Genomic DNA, 21,158 nt, shown 5'->3' on the forward strand with positions numbered 1-21,158 from the left:
TAAGGTATTTGCAAATTGGACTGCAAATAGAAAAAGCAGCATTCCAGTATTGATTATTAAAGATCTGTTTATAATACCATAATAATGTTTCCACTAATGCCTTGGGATGGCTACCTAGAACAGCAGCTAGACAGAGTTAGAGAATAAAGTAGGTACTTATCAAAGGCCTTTAACAGATACACATTGGGCAGTGCAGAAGCCTTGCAGAGGCTACACCCAAGATGGATGATGGTCATGAGTTTTTCAGACATATCTAAGTTTGGTCTATTTGCATATCAAGGGTTAATTGTCCAATTACAGCTTCAGGTAATGAAGTCACATTCCCCCCTTTCATTTGGCTCTCAGGCCTGGAAGGATTGTTTTGTCACATTTGGACCAAAACGTGATGAGAGCTTCGCTAACACTCTGTATGGAGTTCAGTGTTATTATACACTAATGCAGTACAGGATCTGAAAAATATAAAAGCTAAAAACTTAAGGCATCAAGACATACTTAATGATGAACCCTAGAAACATTTATAAATATCCCAAATGGTGCAATTCCCTCTGGGACATAAACTGTAGAGGAAATGAAGGCAAGTTTGGTCCGATGAGAAAGAATCAGTATAAGCACAGAGGAAAAAAGCACAGCACTCTCCAAGTTAAAAGATTTGTATTAAGACTGAACTGAGAGAGGAAAAGTCAAAGATTTGTTTTTGTCAAGTAATGCAGTGTTGAACTCACAAATTAAACAAACTTGCAATTTTGTGACTGCTTTCTACTGTAATTACACATCTTTCTCTTAGTTTGAGAAAGATGTGTAATTACAATGACCACAATGACTCAGTGAAATTATGTGTCAATTCCAGTGGATTATTTTTGCATTTCATCTACTATTTTAAAAAAATTGTAGGAAAAGGTGAGTTATTATTCCTATAGTTTACCCCCATACTGTATATTTTTAATTCCCATATTACAACTCCTAGTATTATTCCTATGCTCTACTGCAATCATATCTGAAATACACACTGTTGTAAATGCACTGGAGTTTTGTTACTACACTTGAAATCCCTCATATTGCCCGTTTATATTCCGCCACTGGCTATTGGCAAGCACTTACAAAGTCAACAGCCCAGTCCTTCCTCATCTACAGGACATCTCATCTCTTTGTAACATTGCAGATCATTACAAAAGTCAGTAGCTTTTCTTACTGTACCTTTTGTTACTGTGACATCGCAAACTAAGTTAATTTCTTCTAAAGGCAGTGTCCAAAAAGCAAGTTCTTCTGTGAAACTGATGGACCTGGCTTCATGCCGTTCCAGTGGGAAGCCTTGAATATTTAAGTGCACAGGGCCCTAAAACAAATAATAAACATGAGGGCTTCCTAAAGCATTCCACTCCCCATTCTTTATGAAAATTCAGAAGTCTTCTTCAAGCTGTAATACTATTAACAATAAAAAAAACTATGAAATAATTTTTTATTACTTAAAAATTAAAGGGAAAAGGAAATGCCTTTTCTATAAACTCTCAGAATGTCCATATTAGCATTTCCTTTACAGTATAGAAACCTTGTGCCTCTCCTCTTTCATCTTTTTATGGTTTGGAACCATTATCACTTAGTAGCATGAGGAGATACCATGTACTGATAAAACACAGTTTACACAAGGAAAATACCAGAATATTACTGTTTCAAAGAAATTAGATGGCAATTTCTTATTATATAAAGTTTAAATCTCACCCATACACCACCCTAGAAGTATAGTTTTTTCATTACTCACTGGAGTAATAAATACTGAAGTTAAGCCAAAAACTCAGAGCTGAAAAGGACTTAAAACTTTGGCTGCAGATCAAATTGTACCAAAGGTTCAGATTCAACTTGCTAGTGCCAAAGACCCGCAAGACTTCAGCTCGAGGCAAAATAGAAACAGAAAACAGCTTTCTTTTCAGTCTCTGATCTCAGCCAAAAATTGAGATCTGGGGCCTGTAACTGGCCACCCCTGAACATCCAAAACAGCTATGAAGTTTTTTCAGATAAGGTATTTTCAATATCCTTATAAATACTTATTTTCAATAACTTCTGGCCAAGCTTGGTGATTTTCAAACACATCTTACACTGTGAGGGCTAGGTATACAAAACCAGTAATTTTTCTAGTCAGTGTAAAAGCTCCAGGAACAAGTGACCAGGACCATGCCTTGTATACACTCTTTTTCCTGAAGAAATTAATCACATTTTTGATTTGTCACATGCCAGTACATAAAAGCAGTATTATATCAATAAAAAAAAATAAATTAAAAGACAAACCTTTACATCTATTTTTTGAGTTTCTGATGGACACAGCATTTTCTTTTGTGCATTTCCTGGCTGATCAACTTTCCAGTAGCCCATAAACTTATGATCTGGTAATGGCAGTCTGTCAAATAATGTAGGAACAAATTAATTTTTACATTTATTAACCGGTAAGTGATATGGAATAAATAATTCAGACAACTGCATTTTTCCAACAAAATATATCTGGAGACTGTCTTGCAGAAAGTGTTGCTAAAATATTTCATTCCTTTTTGTATTTTAAATCATGAAAAATTTAGCATTCTGGACTACTAATACAGACACAATCTATGCAGTATCATAAAAGAAGAAGCAATGCATATAATACGGCCTCAAAAGGAAAAGTTTTCCAGTGTGAATGATGTGAGATATATCCAAACCCTTTGCTTTATTTTATCTTGCTTTGTTTTATTCAGATCAGGCAGATTGTGACAGCACCCCTTTAAGGAACTCCTGTCAGTTGCTCACTCTTCTAAAAGACCAGCAGAACAAGCACAGTAAGCACTGTGGCTCGTTAACCACACAAAGAAAGTTCCACGAATTATTTCTGTTTATTTTAACACTGCTCACATGAACAAAGGCAAAGGAATACAGACATGAGAGTATCCCATTGCCTTCTGGCCATACAATCTACAGAAAGGACAGGGACATCTTCAAAAGCCACGTTTGCTTGCCTTGGTTTAACTTCCTCATTTCTGTATCTTTTATCTAAGGAAGAAATATGTGGACCACAGCAAAACTCATTTATACAGGAAAAGAAAATGCTGATGTGTGACAATGTAGCATCACAGCAAACTACAGATAGCATAATATTCCTTTCTTTCCTCTGAAGTGATTTAGAGCCACTGAAAGCAGTTTGAATTCATTAGCTGGCATAGATACCTTCAAGCTAATGAACTCATAACTTTTGGCTTCTTTTCTTTGGGACCAGTTGCTCCTAAAGAGATCTCCTATCAAAACAACATTCTGTGTTACATGCTATTGCACATTATTGTACAGCTACAGGACTTGGCAAAACAACAGAAGACATTCCTTCTCCCAGCTTCTATAAATATCTTCAAAGTCTATTTTAAGGAAGTTCTCTTAGACTGTTTATTAAAAGTATCTGCTTGGTCTCTTCTGTCCTATCCAATGATGCTTGTTCCTACTATTACAATTATTTTCCCTCTCCTGACCAACCAACCTGGCACTTTTACATATTAGAGGTTCTTTAATTTCTTTTCTGTATTATTTTCAGAATAAGAAGGTATAAAAAAACATAATTAAAGGAACAGTTGGACTATGTATAAAACTTAGAAAATTTTACTTTTATTTTATTTTTCCCCTAAGAATTTATGGGAAAAGTCAGCGAATGAATAAAGATATTCCCTAATCTTTGCTACTCATTCAGGAAAGATGTCTTAACATTTCTTAATGGTATATTCATACCAAATCTCAAGCAACCAGAGGCCAGAAATCACAGGTATTCACTCAGCCTCCATCACCATTCTGTGTTTGAACCATCTGCCAATGCAGTCAGACAGCCAAAGACTGTTTTGCAAACAGAAAATGGTTTGGATGCTATAGATCACTGGTGCTCAGAGATAAATAAATGGCCATCTGCCAGCAGTGTGCCACTGGGCACGTAATGAGGAAGGAGTATCTCATTAATTCCTTCTCTTAGTCAAAGAACCAGGAGATTCTTCTGTTTGTTTGTTGCCTGACTAAAAATATCAACAGTTATCAATGTTTGCAGAGTGATTAATTTTGCATTTTTCCTCACTTCATTCTGCATTTTTTCCATTCATAGACTTAGCTAGTATAGCCAAAATTCTTCCCAAATGAAGAAGAGAAATTAAGCCAGATTAAAAAACAAAAACAAAAACAAAACCCCTCCAAGTACATGGGGTTTTTACATGACAGATGACAACATTCAAAATCATTAGGAAAAAACATTCATGATGCAGTATTTCAACATATACAAAATTCTTAGATACATTAATTCATGCAACAAGAAAAACAGGCAAACAGTCAAGTCACTAGTCTAAGTGTCAGTTTAGATGTCTATGAGCTAGAATTTTACTTCAGGCTTCCATTTGGGTTTCTAAATGATTTGTTGGCAAAGCATTGGCTTTGAGCCACAAGATGTCTTGCGTGCAAAAAACCCCTCTGGCGACTTCTCTGTGCTCTATAACTCTGAGTTAGCATAATCTCTGATATGCCTATAATCAGCAATAGTTATTTCCCATTAACTCAGTGGAACATCAGCTTTCACAAGGATTTGGACTTTAGTTTTAATTCCTTACACATTACTCCCATGGACAACATCCTAGAAATCAACAACTTTACTAATGATCATGTGTTACGTGTGGGTCGTGGGTTGGGAGACAGAAATCACTATTTGAGTCCTCTCTTGATCTGACAATCATGAATAGCTATTAAAATTTAAAACAAAACATATGTTAATAACCAGCTCTAACCAAATACCCTGCTTTTTATAGCAACAGAATTACAGACTGCATTCCCAAATAAACATTTCCACTCTATTTCAGCTTCCTGGAGATTTTCTTTGCTAATAGTTCCTCTCTTCCCTCAGGAAAACTGATTTATACTTTCTCCTAGATTTTTGAGGTTTTGTTCTCTTCCCTGTTTCTGAATGATTTAGTTTCTCTGAGGCAGCAGAGCAAGTCATCATAAATAGCAAAGAGGAGGGAAATGTAGATCTGAATTTCAGAATAAAACAGAAAGCAGAGTTCATAATACAAAGCTCATGTTGCTTAAGGAAAATTCAAAACTGCTTTTGTTTATTCACCCTTAATTTTCGATCTTGGTTTTCTACATGATTACTGTTGTCCATTAAATATATATATAGGCAGGTATTTTGTTCAGAAAAGCGATTGCACAAGACCTACAGATGATGGGGCAATTCTACAAAAAATTACTATTTAGCCTGAACTTCTGCATGTACAACCATCAAAGGCAAAGTGATCTGTTAAAATATAATTATCTTGTGCTGCTAGAAAGCTTTTCAAAGTAAGACCTTTGAACAATTTAGAACATGATTTCTTTCCATTTTATAGTTTTCATTTATGAAAATAAATTCATTTTAGGGTATTTAAAAAAACCTAAATCACCAAACAACTGTGCTCAAAAAGTCAACAGAACCTGCTTTATAAAGTTATTTGTTTAGCTTTCAGAGAACATACTAGGAGATGGCTATGAATCTTGTAAAACTGAAGTTCCACTAAAAGCAAATTCTTCACTTCCAGACATCAAATTAGTACAGCTGTGGACATGGACTGTGACAGGCAACAAAGCTGCTTAATATATGATTTTGTAAACCAGCTCAGTTCTGGCACAGAATGTATTATTCAAGGTCTCCAGTAACAGCCTGTGCTCTATTTAGCTGAAAAGATTTCCATCCCACGTAACCCTTCTGGACTTAAGTAAGTTACAGCTTGAAATCAGGAAAATTCCTTGCCAACCAGTTCTCCATAATTTATCCAAACATATTTTCATTAGAAGACATTCAGAAGACATTGTGAAGTAGACATTCAGAACAGTTGTATGTTAAAACTCCTGTCCCCTGACAATTCCCCTTCCTCAGCTGGCCCTGCAACACACAGTGTTTAACAACACATACATATGATATGAGACATATCCAATAACTAACTACAGATTACCCAGGGAAAAAAAAAGCCACACAAAAGAACAATCTCAAGAGAAAATCAAAGCTGTTAAAATTTACGTATTTACATTACATGTAAAACACCCAGTTCATATAAAACAAATATTGAAGTTATAGGAAGCACCTTGAATTGAACAGCGACAGGAGGAAAAATATGGAATGGCAATTTCATCAAGGATAAATGTCAGAATTAGGATTAAATTCTGTTTTACCTAGAAATTGCAGATGGTCTGAACTGTGCATCAAAATGGCAGATTAACATGAATTCAGAAAAAAATGACATAACAGATGTTAATGGGAAAAACAAAATGTAATTGTACACTTAAAGAAAGATAATGAGTTATTACCATGAATAATTCATTTTACCTACTGTGTCTTGGCAAACCATCATAGACAATCCATCTGCTTTACATACAATACTGAGAAAAATTATAAACTTTTGTACAGTTGGTACCAGGAGAGACAGACAGTATTTTAACACCTGACAATAGTGAACATGTCAGTGCCTTGAAGAATGGTTATCCTACCTGGGAAAAAAATGACAACTGAAGAAAGCAAAAAGACCAAGTAAAGCATCCCTTTACAGGTCTAATATATGATACTAATTTCGCCAATAAATAAATTAGTATCAAAAAATGAATTTCTCTCTTGAAAAAACAAATATTGCAAGAATCATTTTGTTAATGGTCATTGCACACCATCTAATATTCCCTTCCAAGTCTAGGTATATTGCCAAGTCTAATCCAAAATTCTCGTAAGGGTCACTGCAAGCATCTGTTCAATTTCCCCTGGATTTCAGCAATTTCAGCTGGATACATACCTAAATAATTTTTCTATTGAGACCCTGTATTTTAGCATGTTGCTTGTGTGTCTCTTTTTTTTATATTTACAGCAGTTATGTTGCAGCAGCAATTTAAATAATTCTGATTTATACATGTTTTCTTCTTGATTTAGTAACAGGTGACGGACTTCTCCAAAGCTTATTAAAATAAGAATTCACAAATAATTTGATCCAAGACATGCTAGAGACCCATATAAAGGAGTCAGCATTTCACTATAACTATTTTCCTGTCCCAGAATCTCCTGGAATGTTTCTGTATTGCAAAATTTAATTGTACAGGATTTGTATTCTTATACAATGATTTTGCTGTTGTATGACTAACATCCTGAGGCAAAATTCGTTTGAACTATTATCCCAGTTTTCACGTTACTTAATAGAACTGCTGAGCAATTTATTATGATAGCTAGCAAGTCTTTAAAGTTTACCAAAAAAAGACTGGGGCACAGAAGTCATCTGTGGGGATATGTTGTTGTCGCTGGAACAACACAGAAATAACACCTAGAAATCACACCTTCAGATTGCCATCTTGTGAGAGCCAAGAAGCAGGTAGGAAAACAAGCTGAAAACAGAAAGTGATCTTCACATGTCATAAAACCAATCTGAAAAAAATCCAATACAGTAAGAAAAACGTAAACGTGGAGAAAGTTGATCACATAAAGCAAAGATGGGATAAGAAAGCTATGGAGGGTTTTGCAAAAAGGATGTAAAAAGATTTACGTTTAGAAAACCAGAGATGAGCTAAATATTGCATGAAATGCAAACATACTGGGATTTTAAAATGTCAATACATTTCTATTTTGTACTCTCATACTACTGTATTGGCTCCAGCAAAAACAAACTTGACCAGTTTCACACCCAATACTCAACGTTGGACACAGATCAAGTGAAGACAAAGAGCATAAAAGAAAAATAAAACCAAACAGGGACCTTAAAAACAGGGAAGATTGAGAGGTGACTTTCTAGTGCCAAGGCTATTTAGAAACAAGGAAGGTTATAGTACTACATCTCTGAAGGTCCTCAGGCATGAATCATGAAAAAATGAGATAAGGTTTTAGAATAACCTAGATCTTTTCTGAAGGAAGTGGGCTGGACTAGATTAATACCATTATCCTATTCTCAGATTCATGGAAAACAAGAGAGGTCAGTACTCCAGTACCTTTTCTGCACTCCAAACAACATATACCAAATTACTTCAATGTGTCTGTCCATCATGGGAGTTTGCAATATGGGCTGGAACAGATTTGGAGAGATTATCCCAATGTTCTTTAACCTCAAGACAGAATCAACTGTGCCTAAATCTGAAAGATGTGGCTGTAATTCAAGGTGATCTACCTGTGTCTTACAAACTCCATAGGAGTGAATCTCATGACCAAACCCAAGGTTGTCTTACCATGGAGGGGTAAGAACCTGAAATGTCAGCAGTAGTGGGTGCAAGTGAGGGACTAAGACCAAGACAGCTAGATCATCAAGGCCAGGTGCTCAGCCCAGCACGGTGAGATCTAAGAGAAGGTTGCTCTTATCAGCTGTGTGTGAACTGCTCCTGTAGTTTCTCCGCCCCGGGCCTTCAGTGTACAAATTATGTACTCACAGCTGCCTCTCTAGTGACATTTTTGATGAGCATCTTGTGGGGATCTTGTCTATCATCCTTGGTATAACCTGTCCTAGAAAACCTCAGTGATTAATTCAAAATGATCAGGTGATTATCTTTAATTCAATATAATTACATTTTTCTTTTATCCTCTCACTTCTAGACTGAGCAGTCCCCAATTACAGCAATCTTTCTCTTATGTTTCCTAAACCTCTGATTGTCTCATTACTAAAGAGTACTCTCCCACATCTAATACTTCTAAAATTATACAAAGAGCAAATTTCTCAAAAACTCTGACAAACATTGTAATTCTTTAAAATAGAAATTACCAAGTGACATTCAGCAAAGAAATTATGGCAAGAGTTTCAAGTGTGTTATGTCAATTTGACAGACTTTGCCATTGCTCAAATACTGGTTCCCCAGGCATGTAATAGTCCTGTCATCAAAATTAAAAGGTACATCACAGGCACTACATTGCCAATCTTTTTTAATAATTAGATGTAGGATGTTAGATAGGATAACAGTGGTGCTGCAGCAGAAGAAACCTATGCATGGACACAACACCACAGAATGTGTAAGGCTGGAAAGGACCACAGTGCTTAAGCATAGTCACCCTAGAGCATGTGGCACAGGGTTGCATCAAAAGGCTCTTTAATATCTCCAGTAAGAGACACTACACAACCTCTCTGGGCAATTTCATGCCAGTACTCACTCACCCACACCAGAATCACTATCAGTACATCATGCCATAAAAATTAGTCTCTTCTTAGCAAATATAAAGGATGTATGTCATGTGGCAAACTCAGTTTTCCATATATCCATAAAGCTTTCTCCACAAAAGGGAAATATTTGTTTCTTCATAAATAAGGTATTAGAGCTCAAGACAGAGTAAGTTTTCTAATTGCTTTTTAATATGATCTACTTAAGCATGTTTTCTGTGAATTTTGGAAGAATGTAGTACATTTGTTTCCCAGAATCATAGAATACTTTGGGTTGTAAGAGACCTTAAAGATAACCGGTTTCAATCCCCCCTGCCATGGGAAGGGACACCTTCCACTAGATCAGGTTGCTCAAAGTCCTGTCCAACGTGGTCTTGAACACTGGCAGGGAGGGGGCATCCACAACTCTAAGCAACCTGTTCCAGTGTCTCACCACCCTCAGAGTAAAGAATTTCTTCCTAATATCTGATCTAAACATACCCTCTCAGTTTAAAACCATTCCCCCTTGTCCTATCAATAAAGGCCCTTGTATAAAGTATCTCTCCAGTTTTCTGGTAAGGCCCCTTCGAAGAGTGGGGGGTGGCTTGGAGACGGGAGAACATTACTACATAATGTAGCTGTTTTGATTCTAACCTCTGCAAAAGAAGTATATGGTGTAGTATGTCAAGTAGTAATATAATTAAAGAATAACAGTGATTTACAGACAAATGCAAAGTTGTTCTTGGAGCTTACATGCACTGCTCCATTGAGGAGAAATACTTTTGTAGAGCCCTCTGTGAGAATCAAAGACAAAACCCAACTACCACTGAAGACAACTTTTTTTTTCTGTAGACTTAGGTGATAAGTAACAAGACAGAGGTGTATTGCAATTCAATTAAAAACACAGGAGAAGAAACAAGTATTTCCCTTTATTAAGATATACCTGTTTACCTTACAAACTATTAATATGTACATGGACATTATATATTAAATATTAATAATAAGCAAATTTTTGATCATGAAATAATTTATATTGTTGTAACTTATTTGGAAGATTATAAATTTTAACCAGTGGAGGAGTGACTTCCAAGAATTCCGAGTTGTTTTTAAATCAATTAGCAGCAAGATAACATGCTATAAAAAGTGATCATGAGAAACATGTCTTCTTAACATATATTTTATGTTATTCTTACTCCTTGGCCAGCTGTACATTGGTCGGTTTTGCTCCAATAGGTATCCCATATTTGTGCAAAGTGTTGTATAAAATTTCACGCATTTCATTGTTGTAGGAGTCAAAGTCGAATACGTTTCGAACAACATTTGCAAGTCCTTCAGATGGAAATTTCTGTAAAGAAACAGACCACCAAACTTCTTTTAGTGATTATCTATTAAGTTACAGCATATCATTATGTACTTCTAAAATGAACAATTGTAACAGTAACTTTGATTGAAAGACAAGTGCTGAAGTAATTTTTACTTTTCATTTCCAGGACATCATTTCCAGTCAGAATAAAATTACTGACACTAAACTTGATTTAAACAAAAAAAGCATGTGACAATTATTTCACACTAAACACCATTAGCAGTTTAAAGAATTATTCTCATTATATACATAACACATTACCCATAAAAAGATGGTGCAATCATTGAAGAATATAATTAATACTAGCCTGTATTTTTAAAATTTTCTTTCTGTAAATCATGAAGATCTGACACAAAGACACACATTCATATAATTCACCCATACAATTAATTTAAAAATTCTGACTCTTAATGTTGAATATAGAGAAGCAGACAATACACTGCTTAGTTAACAAAAACTATTTTAAGTCATGATGGACTTTAGTAGACATAGAAATTCACTTAAGATTCACAAACTTTTTTTTCTTTTTTTTTAAGAGAAAAATACTAGTTGAAATGTGCTATGCACATTTAAAAACCCTAAGTATTTATCAGACTTTCATTATTACCTTTAACAGAAATGAAACCTTTGTTACTGTGCTGGACTGATTATTCTGGATGAGAAATTAAATGGTTGAATGGTTGCATCCAGAGGGTAGTGGTCAATGGCTCAAGGTTGTGATGGAAATGTGTGACAAATGGTCAGAACAGACTGGGGGGGAGGGAGGGTCTGTACTGGGACCAGGACTGCTTATTATCTTCATCAATGACATAGTGGGATTGAGTGCACTCTCAGAAAATTTGCAGATGATATACCAAGCTGACTGATACAGCTAACATGCTTGTGGGATGGAATGCTGTCTGGAGAGACCTGGACAGGTAGAGAAGTGGGGCCACAGGAATTTCATGAGGTTCAACAAGGCTGGGTGCGAGGTCCTGCACCTGGGTTGGGGTAACCACATGCTACCCAGTGTATCAGCACAGGCTGAGAGCAGCTCTGACAAGGGCTTGGGAGTGCTGGAAGGTGAGAAGCTGGACATGACCTGGCAATGTGCACTTGCAGTCCAGAAAGCCAAATGTGTCCTTGGCTGCACTGAAAGCAGTACAGGGCAAGGAAGGGGATTTTGCTGCTCTACTCTGTGCTGCTGAGACCCCATTTACAGTGCTGGATCCAGCTCTGGGGTTCCCAACATAAGAAAGACATGAACCTTCTGGATTGAGTCTGTAGGAGGGCCTCAAAGATGATCAGGGAGCTGGAGCACCTCTCCTGTGAAGACAGGCTGAGAGAGTTACTCAGCCTGGAGAAAACCCTAAGGAGACTTACAGTACCTAAAATGGGTTATAAGAGAGATGGAGAGAGACTGGAAAGGCATGTAGTGATAGGAAAAGGGGGAATAGCTTTAAACAGTAAAAATGCAGATTTAGATCAGGTATTAGGAAGTAATTCATTACTATGAGGGTGGTGAGTCACTGGCTCAGAGAAGCTGTAGATGCCCCGTTCCTAAAGTGCTCAAGGACAGGTTGAATGGGTCCACTAGTCTAGTGGAAGGTGTCCCTTCCCACAGCATCAGGGTTAGAACTAGAAAATCTTTTATGTGCTTTCCAGCCAAAACTATTCTAGGACTCTGTAAGTTCAAATAAGAGAAATGAAGAACTTTTAATATCACAAAACCACTCAGAAAAAACTGATGTCATTGATTAAGAAAGCAACTATGGTAGAAGACCCCAAGCTGGAGTAGGTATATGCCAAAAGGAGGCAGTGATCTCTGGCTGTGGGAGGCCCACACTGGAGCAGGTTACTGGCAGGACTTGTGGCCCTATGGGGAGAGAAGCCCATGCTGGAGCAGGTTTGCTGGCAGAATTTATTACCCTGTGGAAGGGCCCCAGGCAGGAGCAGTTCCTGCAGAACTGCAGCCAGTGGAAAAGACTCACAATAGAGAAGCTCATGGAGGACTGTCTCCTATGAGAGAGACCCCCTGCTGGAGCAGAGGAAGTCCAGGAGTCCTCTCCCCAAGGAGAAAGTGGTGGCAGAGACAACGTGTGAAGAACTGATCACAGCCCCACTTCCCCATCCTCTTGTGCTGCTGAAGGGGAGGAGGTAGAGAAAGGCAGGAGTGAAGTTGAACTTGGGAATAAGGGAGGAGTAGGGGAAAGGTGTTTTAAGATGTGTGTTTATTTCTCATCTTCCTACTCTGATTTAATTTGCTATAAATTAAACTAATTTCCTCAAGTCAAGTCTGTTTTGTCTGTGACAGTAATTGGTGAGTGATACCTTCCTGTCCTTATCTTGATCTAAAGACATTTCATTATATTTTCTTTTCCCAGCTGAGAAGGGGAGTGACAAAACAGATTTTGTGGGCACCTGGCATCTAGCCAGGCTTAGCCCACTGCAGATGCAAATGGAGCAAACCAAATAAAAAGAATTACAAAAATAATTATCAATTTGCTGTATATCCTAGAACTTTACTGCCTAACCCATTTATCCTTTTTTTGGCAAGAGATGGGAGTGAGAATCTTTCATTTAAAAATGTCTCACTTTTTCTCCACAGGCTTTTCACTAAAATACTAGATCTCTCAGACAGAGACCTAGATGCTTCCATCTCAGTATGGCACATTTACAGTGATGAACATAAACTTGTGAAGAGGTATCTTAGGAAGCTGTGGTCATAATTGTTTTTATCCCCATTAGTGAGCTAGGCTGGTACAGAGAACTTGAAAAACAGACTTAAGTGTCAGAGAAGTTTATAAATGTATTAAAAATATAGATATTTGAATCCTGATTAAAAATTAAAACAGAAGAAAACGGAAGATTTTCAGAAATGTTTTGACCTGTACTCTTAATCAAATATCAGCATTAAGAGTTTAACATTTTCCCAACTTTATAAATATCTGATCTTGGCAATAAAATACCTGTGGCACTGTCACTGTGATAGACTAGAATACCACTGCTAAGCTTTTTTTACACAAACCTTTTTTATCTATGACATACATGGCACAGAATATTTTAGTACTAGTGTTGCCATAAAAGCATGTTAAATTATGTTCTGCTTTTTGAACCTATGAGGGACCTATTAGAAGTTTTACTTCACTACAGCTTAGCAAAATACAAGTTGTTGTGGGATAATATAAAATTGTTCTACAGCCTATGCCATCCTTGTTACAATGTCCAGTTCTCATTGAATGAAACAGATACTAAACCCATTCTCCCATCAGTTAATCTAAGTAAACACTGTATAAACATTTCACATGCAAGGTAAATCGAAAAGTTTGTGACTATGTTTAGTAGTGAAAGTGCTAACTTTTGTATTTTTAATTGCACTTGTGAGTCAAAAGTAAGCATCATTTTCAAACAACATTCATATGATGAATCCTGCATTTTCTCTGCTCTTCTCAGTGCAAAGAATAACCAACACACTGGGACCAAGATATCTAATTCACTCATGAACTATGTTTTCACCTGCCCTGCACTAGGTACAGCAGAAACCTTGGTCAAGTACTTCAAATATTATCCAGCTCTCCTTAGAAGTCTTCAAGTATATCCACAGTTTTCTGAATCATTGTGTAACTTCTGACATCAATACACTTTTCTACAATGAATTGCCTCAATAGTTCCATGCCTCTTGTGTCAGCAGGACATCATAAAAAAATTTCCTGAGGTATAACAGATGGCTTCTGGGAACACAAGCCACTTATACAAAGGTTCTCTACTTCAGAAATTAAAAAAAAATCACAACTCTCCTGTTTCAACCAGAACAAATCCAATCCCTCTTTAATATCTGCTTGGAAAACTGCTTACTGAAGAAAGGAAATGACAGTTCACTTAAAAGGAAAATGAGAAAAAGACAAGAAAACCCAAAAAAGGTTGAATGTTTGTGGTTTGAATTGAACATTAAAAAAAATCATGTGGTTTCTATTGATTTTTAAAATGAGATTACTACAAAAAATATTGATTTCTTATCAAGTCTGTCTGGTTGTCATTCACCGATTCTTCCCCTTACAAGTAACACTTCTGTGTGTACCTTAGATTATTTTCACAACTTAGATTCCTGGCTATTCCTTAAAATAGTAGGTAACATAATTATTTGCCTTCAACAATTTTATATTTTTATTTATATATTGTATGCTTTATTTGATACAGAATTTGAATTGGTGAAAAAGCCATATTTTTATGGATCTAACATTCCATGAGGATATGTATTGCTACAGTTTGTGTAAAATCTATGAGTAAAATAGTAGTTTTTTAGTAGAAATCAAGAGTCTTAATTCAAATATGCTATACCCATTGACGTGTACTGTACTTCTACCACTGCCCTGAAAAGAAAGTGATAAATTATCTGGTATTCAGTCTGTAATGGGTCCAGACTTTTTGTTTTATACTTCTACCTTGTGTTTGCACTAATGCTCACTTCCCTATGTATCTTGGTGTCTTCAGATACTTGATTGGTTTCCATCCTGCCAGCACCATCTCAAAGGCCCACCCTGCACACTCTAAGATCTCTCTGCCTACCTGCTCATTCCCTTGGGCTCTTGGTTTCCCTCTGCACCCACCCCTGATGCCCTTTTACTGAATGTTGCCAGCTCTCTCTGTGCCCCCTCAGCTGTCCTTCAGCAGGGCCAGAAGCACCATGTCTATGGCTCACCCTGAGTGACAAACACACTAATGGATTAACCAGTACTTGTGTCTTTAGTGGGCGTCATCTGCTGCCAAATCAAACAGCTGAATCCTCCCCCTGCAATTTCAACCAGTTCCTCTCTGTCACAAAACCACTGATTTTGATTAAGCCTAATTATCTTAGAAAATTGATAACTGAGATCCATTGTGACTGGCCAAAAGTTAGTTGATAAGTAGTTTTCTTTTGAGATTAGGCTGAACATTAAAAAAAAAAAAAAAAAAAAGGCAAAAAAAAAGCACTATCTTACCACAAAATTAACTCATGCTAACTGCTCAAAAACTGTTATACTAGTGCCTACTATTAGGAAGCAATCTCAGATATAAACAAGAAAGATGAGCGATAAGGAAAAAATCTCAGCTTTCCAAAACTAAAAAAGAGTTAGTAAAAAAGCTATTGCCATTTTATCTAGGTTAATGTGGCTTTCCTGACTAACATCTACCAAGGTCTCATGAAAAACAGCATATTAGAGTGCAGAGAAGCAGTCATAGCATACCCTGGTTACAGGCATCTTATGGTAACCCAACAGAGGAAGGGCAGAGTTTCTGAGTTTACCGATAAACTACCATTAAGACTTTTGACATTTGACAGTCTGAGACCTGGAGGTGAGCAAGACAAAAAGGCTCTATCTAGGTCACCTGCCAACTAGAGCTGCAAGACCCGAATTCCTGATACAGTGTGTGAGGAGGAAAAGTTGCAGCAATCTAGTTACGTACCTGCATTAGATAATTCTCCCTATGCCTGAAGTTTTTGGTCTTCAAAATATTTCAAAATATCTTCAGAATTTTGGTGCCTCAAGCATCACCAAAAAAACTTTTCCCTAAGATACAGTCAGTATAGAGGCAACCTAGCTCTGAGCACAGTGTCTAAGCTATGACTGAATTACTACTACACGTTCCCTACTTGCATAATCTTTATGGGAGGATAATCTTGTAACTACACTCTCTATGTGTATCCTAAATGCTGAAGAATACAATAAGCCAGAGTCACAGATTAGCCTAACAACATGCTGATAACATAGCAATCAGTATAGTTTTAACTGACTAGTTCTCAGACAGCAGTAATCAAAAGCAATTTCTTCCTCCAAAATATCCCATATTTTTTTACACAAGCAAAAAATTCCAAAATTATGTGAAAGAAATCAACACAATAGTACAAAGAGAGCAGGGCTGTGGAACTGCTGTAAGGGAAATTGTTTAACACCATGACTAACTTCCCTCCTTCCTTCCCAAGGACCAGCAATTTTATTGACTCATTTCCCTCCTTCCTCTTTTTTCTCTACCTGAAGACCTAGAAGTTTCTTACTTTGGAATAACCATTATGTTTATATTCATTGTTTACATTTGGCTACTCCCAGTTTTTTTATTATTCAGATTGAAAAACAAGATACAGTAAACAAAATGTTGCATTCTTGCTAAGAGACTGGGATCTTGAAAATAAACGTTAAAAACAAGTCAAAGATGCCTATTGGAGATGCATTTGGATATTTACACTTTGAAAGTGGTAAAAGCTTAGCAGATGGGAAACTTCCCCACTGAACTGCATCCAAGGTCCAGGTTGAAGTGACCGTACTAATCTGTTTAAGTGAAAGAGACAGAAGCAGACAGTAAGATCCCTTAAGACAATTAGCAATGCAGCTCTTTCAGTCTTCAATTAGATGCTGTTCACACTTAAATAAACCAAGAATTAAGTCTTATATTTCTGCACTGGAAAGGTTCACTTTCACTTCAGGTTACTTGGAGATAGATGATGAAGGAAAGAAGCTAGGAAGGAAGGTAGGAACAGCAGAAAGGTATATAGGCGAAAAGGAGTTCATCTAACCAACACCCTAAAAAATTAGCTTCTAGCAGCATAGCAAATATTCCTCAAGTCTGTAATTTTTTCATTTTGAATTTTGAATTTAACTGTGTGTTTAGATATCAGCATGTACATGTTCTATCAGCTTGGTAAACAAATACCTACCAGCTGGTAACAGATCCTAATAGACTGCTTTGCTTATGTGTTTATCTGGATTCCTCAGCCTTTAGATTGGAATCTTTACCCTTCGTACAAAGCTAGAGAACATTATTTTTTCACTGTCTTATTGATATCATAGTAGTACCAGTTTGTCTTGAGATCTTCTCACACTCTGAAGACCACAGAGCACAAAAATCTACCCTCCCCAGAAATCCAGATGAAGGTTTTAAAAGCAGTAATTCCAACCTGTAGGACTGGAATGTTTGTGTGTATGGCTGAATGTGTGTAAATATGTTCATAAACACAAACAAAAAACTATCATGCAACCCTGCTATACTATGCAGTATAAAACATAACAGCAGAAGGTCAAAATTTGTGAGGAATTATATTTTAATTGTATTAATTACATTAATTTCCACTATTTTTTTAAAATATAGGATGCAATAATTCGAGAAACAGTCTATAAACTAACAAATTACCAACTTTAGGATTATAAATGGAACAAAATAAAGGCACTGCTATTTAAAATTATTTTATATTTCAAATATTTCAGGCAAAAAAATTCTTCAATTTATAAAGAGAGAAGTCAGACTTTACTGTAATTCTTAAAAACCAGATCATCATTAAATCAGAACTCACAGTTTTACAGTTAAATGTGTGTAGGAAGTAATTGTGAATCCTACATATTCTCTTGGTGAGTTCTATCCATCTAGCATTTTCCTTAGAAAAAATCCACTATGGATGTATTATTGTTATGCAGCAGGAACTTGTTTTTTCACAGGAAAAGATTAAATCCACAAAATTTATAGCAGAATAATATGAACAGTTGCACTGTCCTGGAAGCATTATATCTTAAATAAGGAATTTTATAATGAGGGCCAGTATGAACATTGTACACTGTATTCACAGTATGTGATTTTTGTTCTCACACAGTAGAAAAACAGGCTTACAGTTTTTTTTTCTATCTATAAATAAATATGCAGAAAAAATATTTGCCCATGTACATCTGTGATCCTTACCTTCTGACTATCTGAACATCTGAATATTATGCTTCTTTCAAAATGTAAATAAAAATGCACAAACAATAATGGCATCTTTTTTCTAAAACCATCAGGCATTAAAACATTAGTATTGATGAACTCAAGATTTTAATCTAATCTGATGTACTGTACCTGTAAATGTTTTACAATGTTCACAACTTCTCTAGTTGAATAGGGGTAGTTAATAATTCCTTGGTCAGCTAAGCTCCTGAGCTCTCCAAAAGCAGCTACCAGTTTCTGCAGAATTGCCTCTGGAACATTGGGACCATACTGTTTAAGCATTGCCAGCTCTGACTGTGGTTTGGGATTATCGACAGCATGACAACTAAAAATGTCCCCTACAAAAAACAAACAAGAAAACAAACAAAGTTAGGTTATTTATAAAGAAGTATTATCACAACAGACCCTTTAAGTTTAATACTGCACCTTTAATAAAAATTATGAGACCCAAAAATACTGAGTGCCAAGTTGTTAAAACTGTGAAAAATGGGAAGTACAAACTATGAAGAACATCAAGGTTTCTGAAAACACACAGATCTCTCTTGTCATTTTAATGAAGCTGATATCCTAAGGGAGAAATTGCCTTCAAGAAGAAACACAAGTCAAATGAATGCTGGAAAAAATTAGAGAAAAAAGATTTTAAGAAAACCTAACTGGTTGAATGGAACCTGTTTGTGAAACCCTTCAAACCACCATAGAATGCAGGAAAATCTTGAAATGCAGGAAAGCCCTAAAGCAAACCCAATTAAAAGGTCTAGAGGAAATACTGAATTTATCTTTTCTCCCTGCCTGTCTTGAAGTATGGTAAGAAATTTGACATGATATTCTTTCCATAGATGGGCATTATATTGATCCCAATCATATAACTTAAAAATCAATTTTATTCATAAAAATTCTCTGAAAAGTTGTACAAAACTTTAAAGAAGAATTATCAGATCCTGCAGAAAAAAAGAACTTGAATTAAAAGCAGAAGAGCCCCTAAGCTGGAAAGACAGTATCAATAAAGAACCCCAAAATCCCAACCACACCTCTGCCATGTGGATCAAAAGCAGTAACACTGGTATGATTGGTTTTATTTAATGGACCCATGTAAGGGAGGAAAACAGGCTATGAAAAATAAATATACTACAACAAATTCTCTTGGGGCAACATAGCTTGGTGAAACTCAGAGCCAGTGAGTTTCAGACAGAGAATGTCCATTCAGTGGGAACCTCACCTGAAAAACAAAGACCTACTAGGTAATACAGAATTGGGTTTGCACCTGCTTTTTTGAGTATGTTATTTCTTGCAGAATAATCATTATAGCCAAAGTTAACAGGCAAAACCACATAAATTAGGTTCCTGCTATCATACATGGCTATATGCATGGAGAGCCAAATGAGGATTAAGAAGCAGGTAGCACAGTGCTAGCAGCAAAAAATACAGTAGCCTTTACTGCTGAAATGAAATGAAAGCTACCATCTCTTGTACCAAACAGGACAGCACCTGAACTGTAGCTTGTTTGGTATGGGGAAAAAAACCAATAGTGAGCAGTTGAGAGAGATGTCAGGTGTCAAGCTTAAGTTAATTTGTTTGCTGTATTTGTATACTCTATACACTCATTAACAAAGATTTCCCATAACCTTCTGTCTGCAATGTCCATCCAGATCCCATAGTTTTAACACAGATGATCATATACACCTTTTCCCTTCAGGGCAAGTTCGGGCACTTTTATTAAGATATGTAAATTTACATGATTGTCTTAGTGTCTTACGTGAAACAAAGTATCAATATGCATAAGGGCCCCTTCTCCTCATGAAATCTAATTAATAAAGACAGATATTCTATTAGTGAAGTCTATTAAAGATCATAAAGTAATATGAATCACTTACCTAATGTGCCAAAAAAGTCATTACCCAGGAAAGGAAATCCAGGCCTATTTGCCAGAACTATCATTCTAAAATCAGGATGAATAACTATTACATTTTCTCTCCCATCTACATGAGCATGATCTAGAAAAGAAATAAAATGTATTAATTGCCTCTTTAAGCTTTGCATTACTCAACAAAGAAACATAATTAGATTAGGTGAAGAGTTCTCAGAATTATAAGAAAAATTCTTCTAATTTAAGGAAATTCTTAGAATTAGAAGAACAGTTAGGAAGAGAAAGGCTCAATAGCTTCTTACATGTCATTCAACTGAGTTTTCTAGGTTTCATTTCAAAGTTGCATAGTTTGTTTCACAAAAAACTAACCAAAGTGTTTAATTGAAAAAACATAAAAACGCATCCACTGTTCTTGGGGTGCAGACTAACTGTCCCCTTTATACTTAATTTCTTTAAAATGGTGAAGCCAATGGTGAATAAAATGTGATTTTATATAGGTTTGATATTATTTGGTCTGGGAAGAAAGGACTGAAATTCCTCCTGGTTACTACAAAAATTTGTGAGAAGCCGGAGATGCATTATTTAAACACATGTGAAGACTCTAGTTCTCCAAAACTACTCAGTCTGACCCCATTCAGAACCTTGTTCCCCTTCAGAATGATTCCAGTGGTACATGGTGTTTAGGAATCCTGCCTCTAAAAAATTTGGCTAGGAAAATATTTTCGAATAAGCCCACCTAGAGTTTATAATGACAAGCAAAATTCAGGTGTGCCATGTGAGTGTTGAATGATTGCTACACTCAATCATTATTCCCAATATTGTTAAAATTAAGCTAATTGCATAAAGTATGGTGTCTAGTATCATCAAGAGACACCATCGAATATGGTCTTTATTTGAAAAATAATGAAAAATATTTATTTCCTGAAATTCAGATGAACTAAATTCTACCAAATTACAGATACTCTCATCCTGCAGGATATATTTAAATAATGAAGTAAGCATATCCAATACTTGATTAGATAAAACTCTTAACAATTTGACCCTAGATATACTCATCTTCATTCTAGACCTGATCAAATGATTTCCCAACTGTCTAGATGGGCATAAACAAGATCATACTTTTATCAAC

The 21,158-nt window shown here is 36.1% G+C and overlaps 1 protein-coding gene across 1 annotated transcript in view; it reads right to left on the reverse strand.

Annotated features, from left to right (window-relative positions):
• Positions 1-21,158, reverse strand: part of VWA8 (von Willebrand factor A domain containing 8) — a 179,625-nt gene that overhangs the window by 60,257 nt on the left and 98,210 nt on the right. The window contains exons 24-28 of the mRNA XM_015633778.3: positions 20,037-20,156; positions 18,298-18,503; positions 10,292-10,443; positions 2,281-2,389; positions 1,195-1,333 (exon numbers count right to left, since the gene is read on the reverse strand). Coding sequence (XP_015489264.1) covers positions 1,195-1,333; positions 2,281-2,389; positions 10,292-10,443; positions 18,298-18,503; positions 20,037-20,156 — 726 coding nt within the window. The remainder of the gene's footprint in view (positions 1-1,194; positions 1,334-2,280; positions 2,390-10,291; positions 10,444-18,297; positions 18,504-20,036; positions 20,157-21,158) is intronic.

This window comes from Parus major, chromosome 1, assembly GCF_001522545.3.
Source record: "Parus major isolate Abel chromosome 1, Parus_major1.1, whole genome shotgun sequence".
NCBI classification, from domain to species: domain Eukaryota; kingdom Metazoa; phylum Chordata; class Aves; order Passeriformes; family Paridae; genus Parus; species Parus major.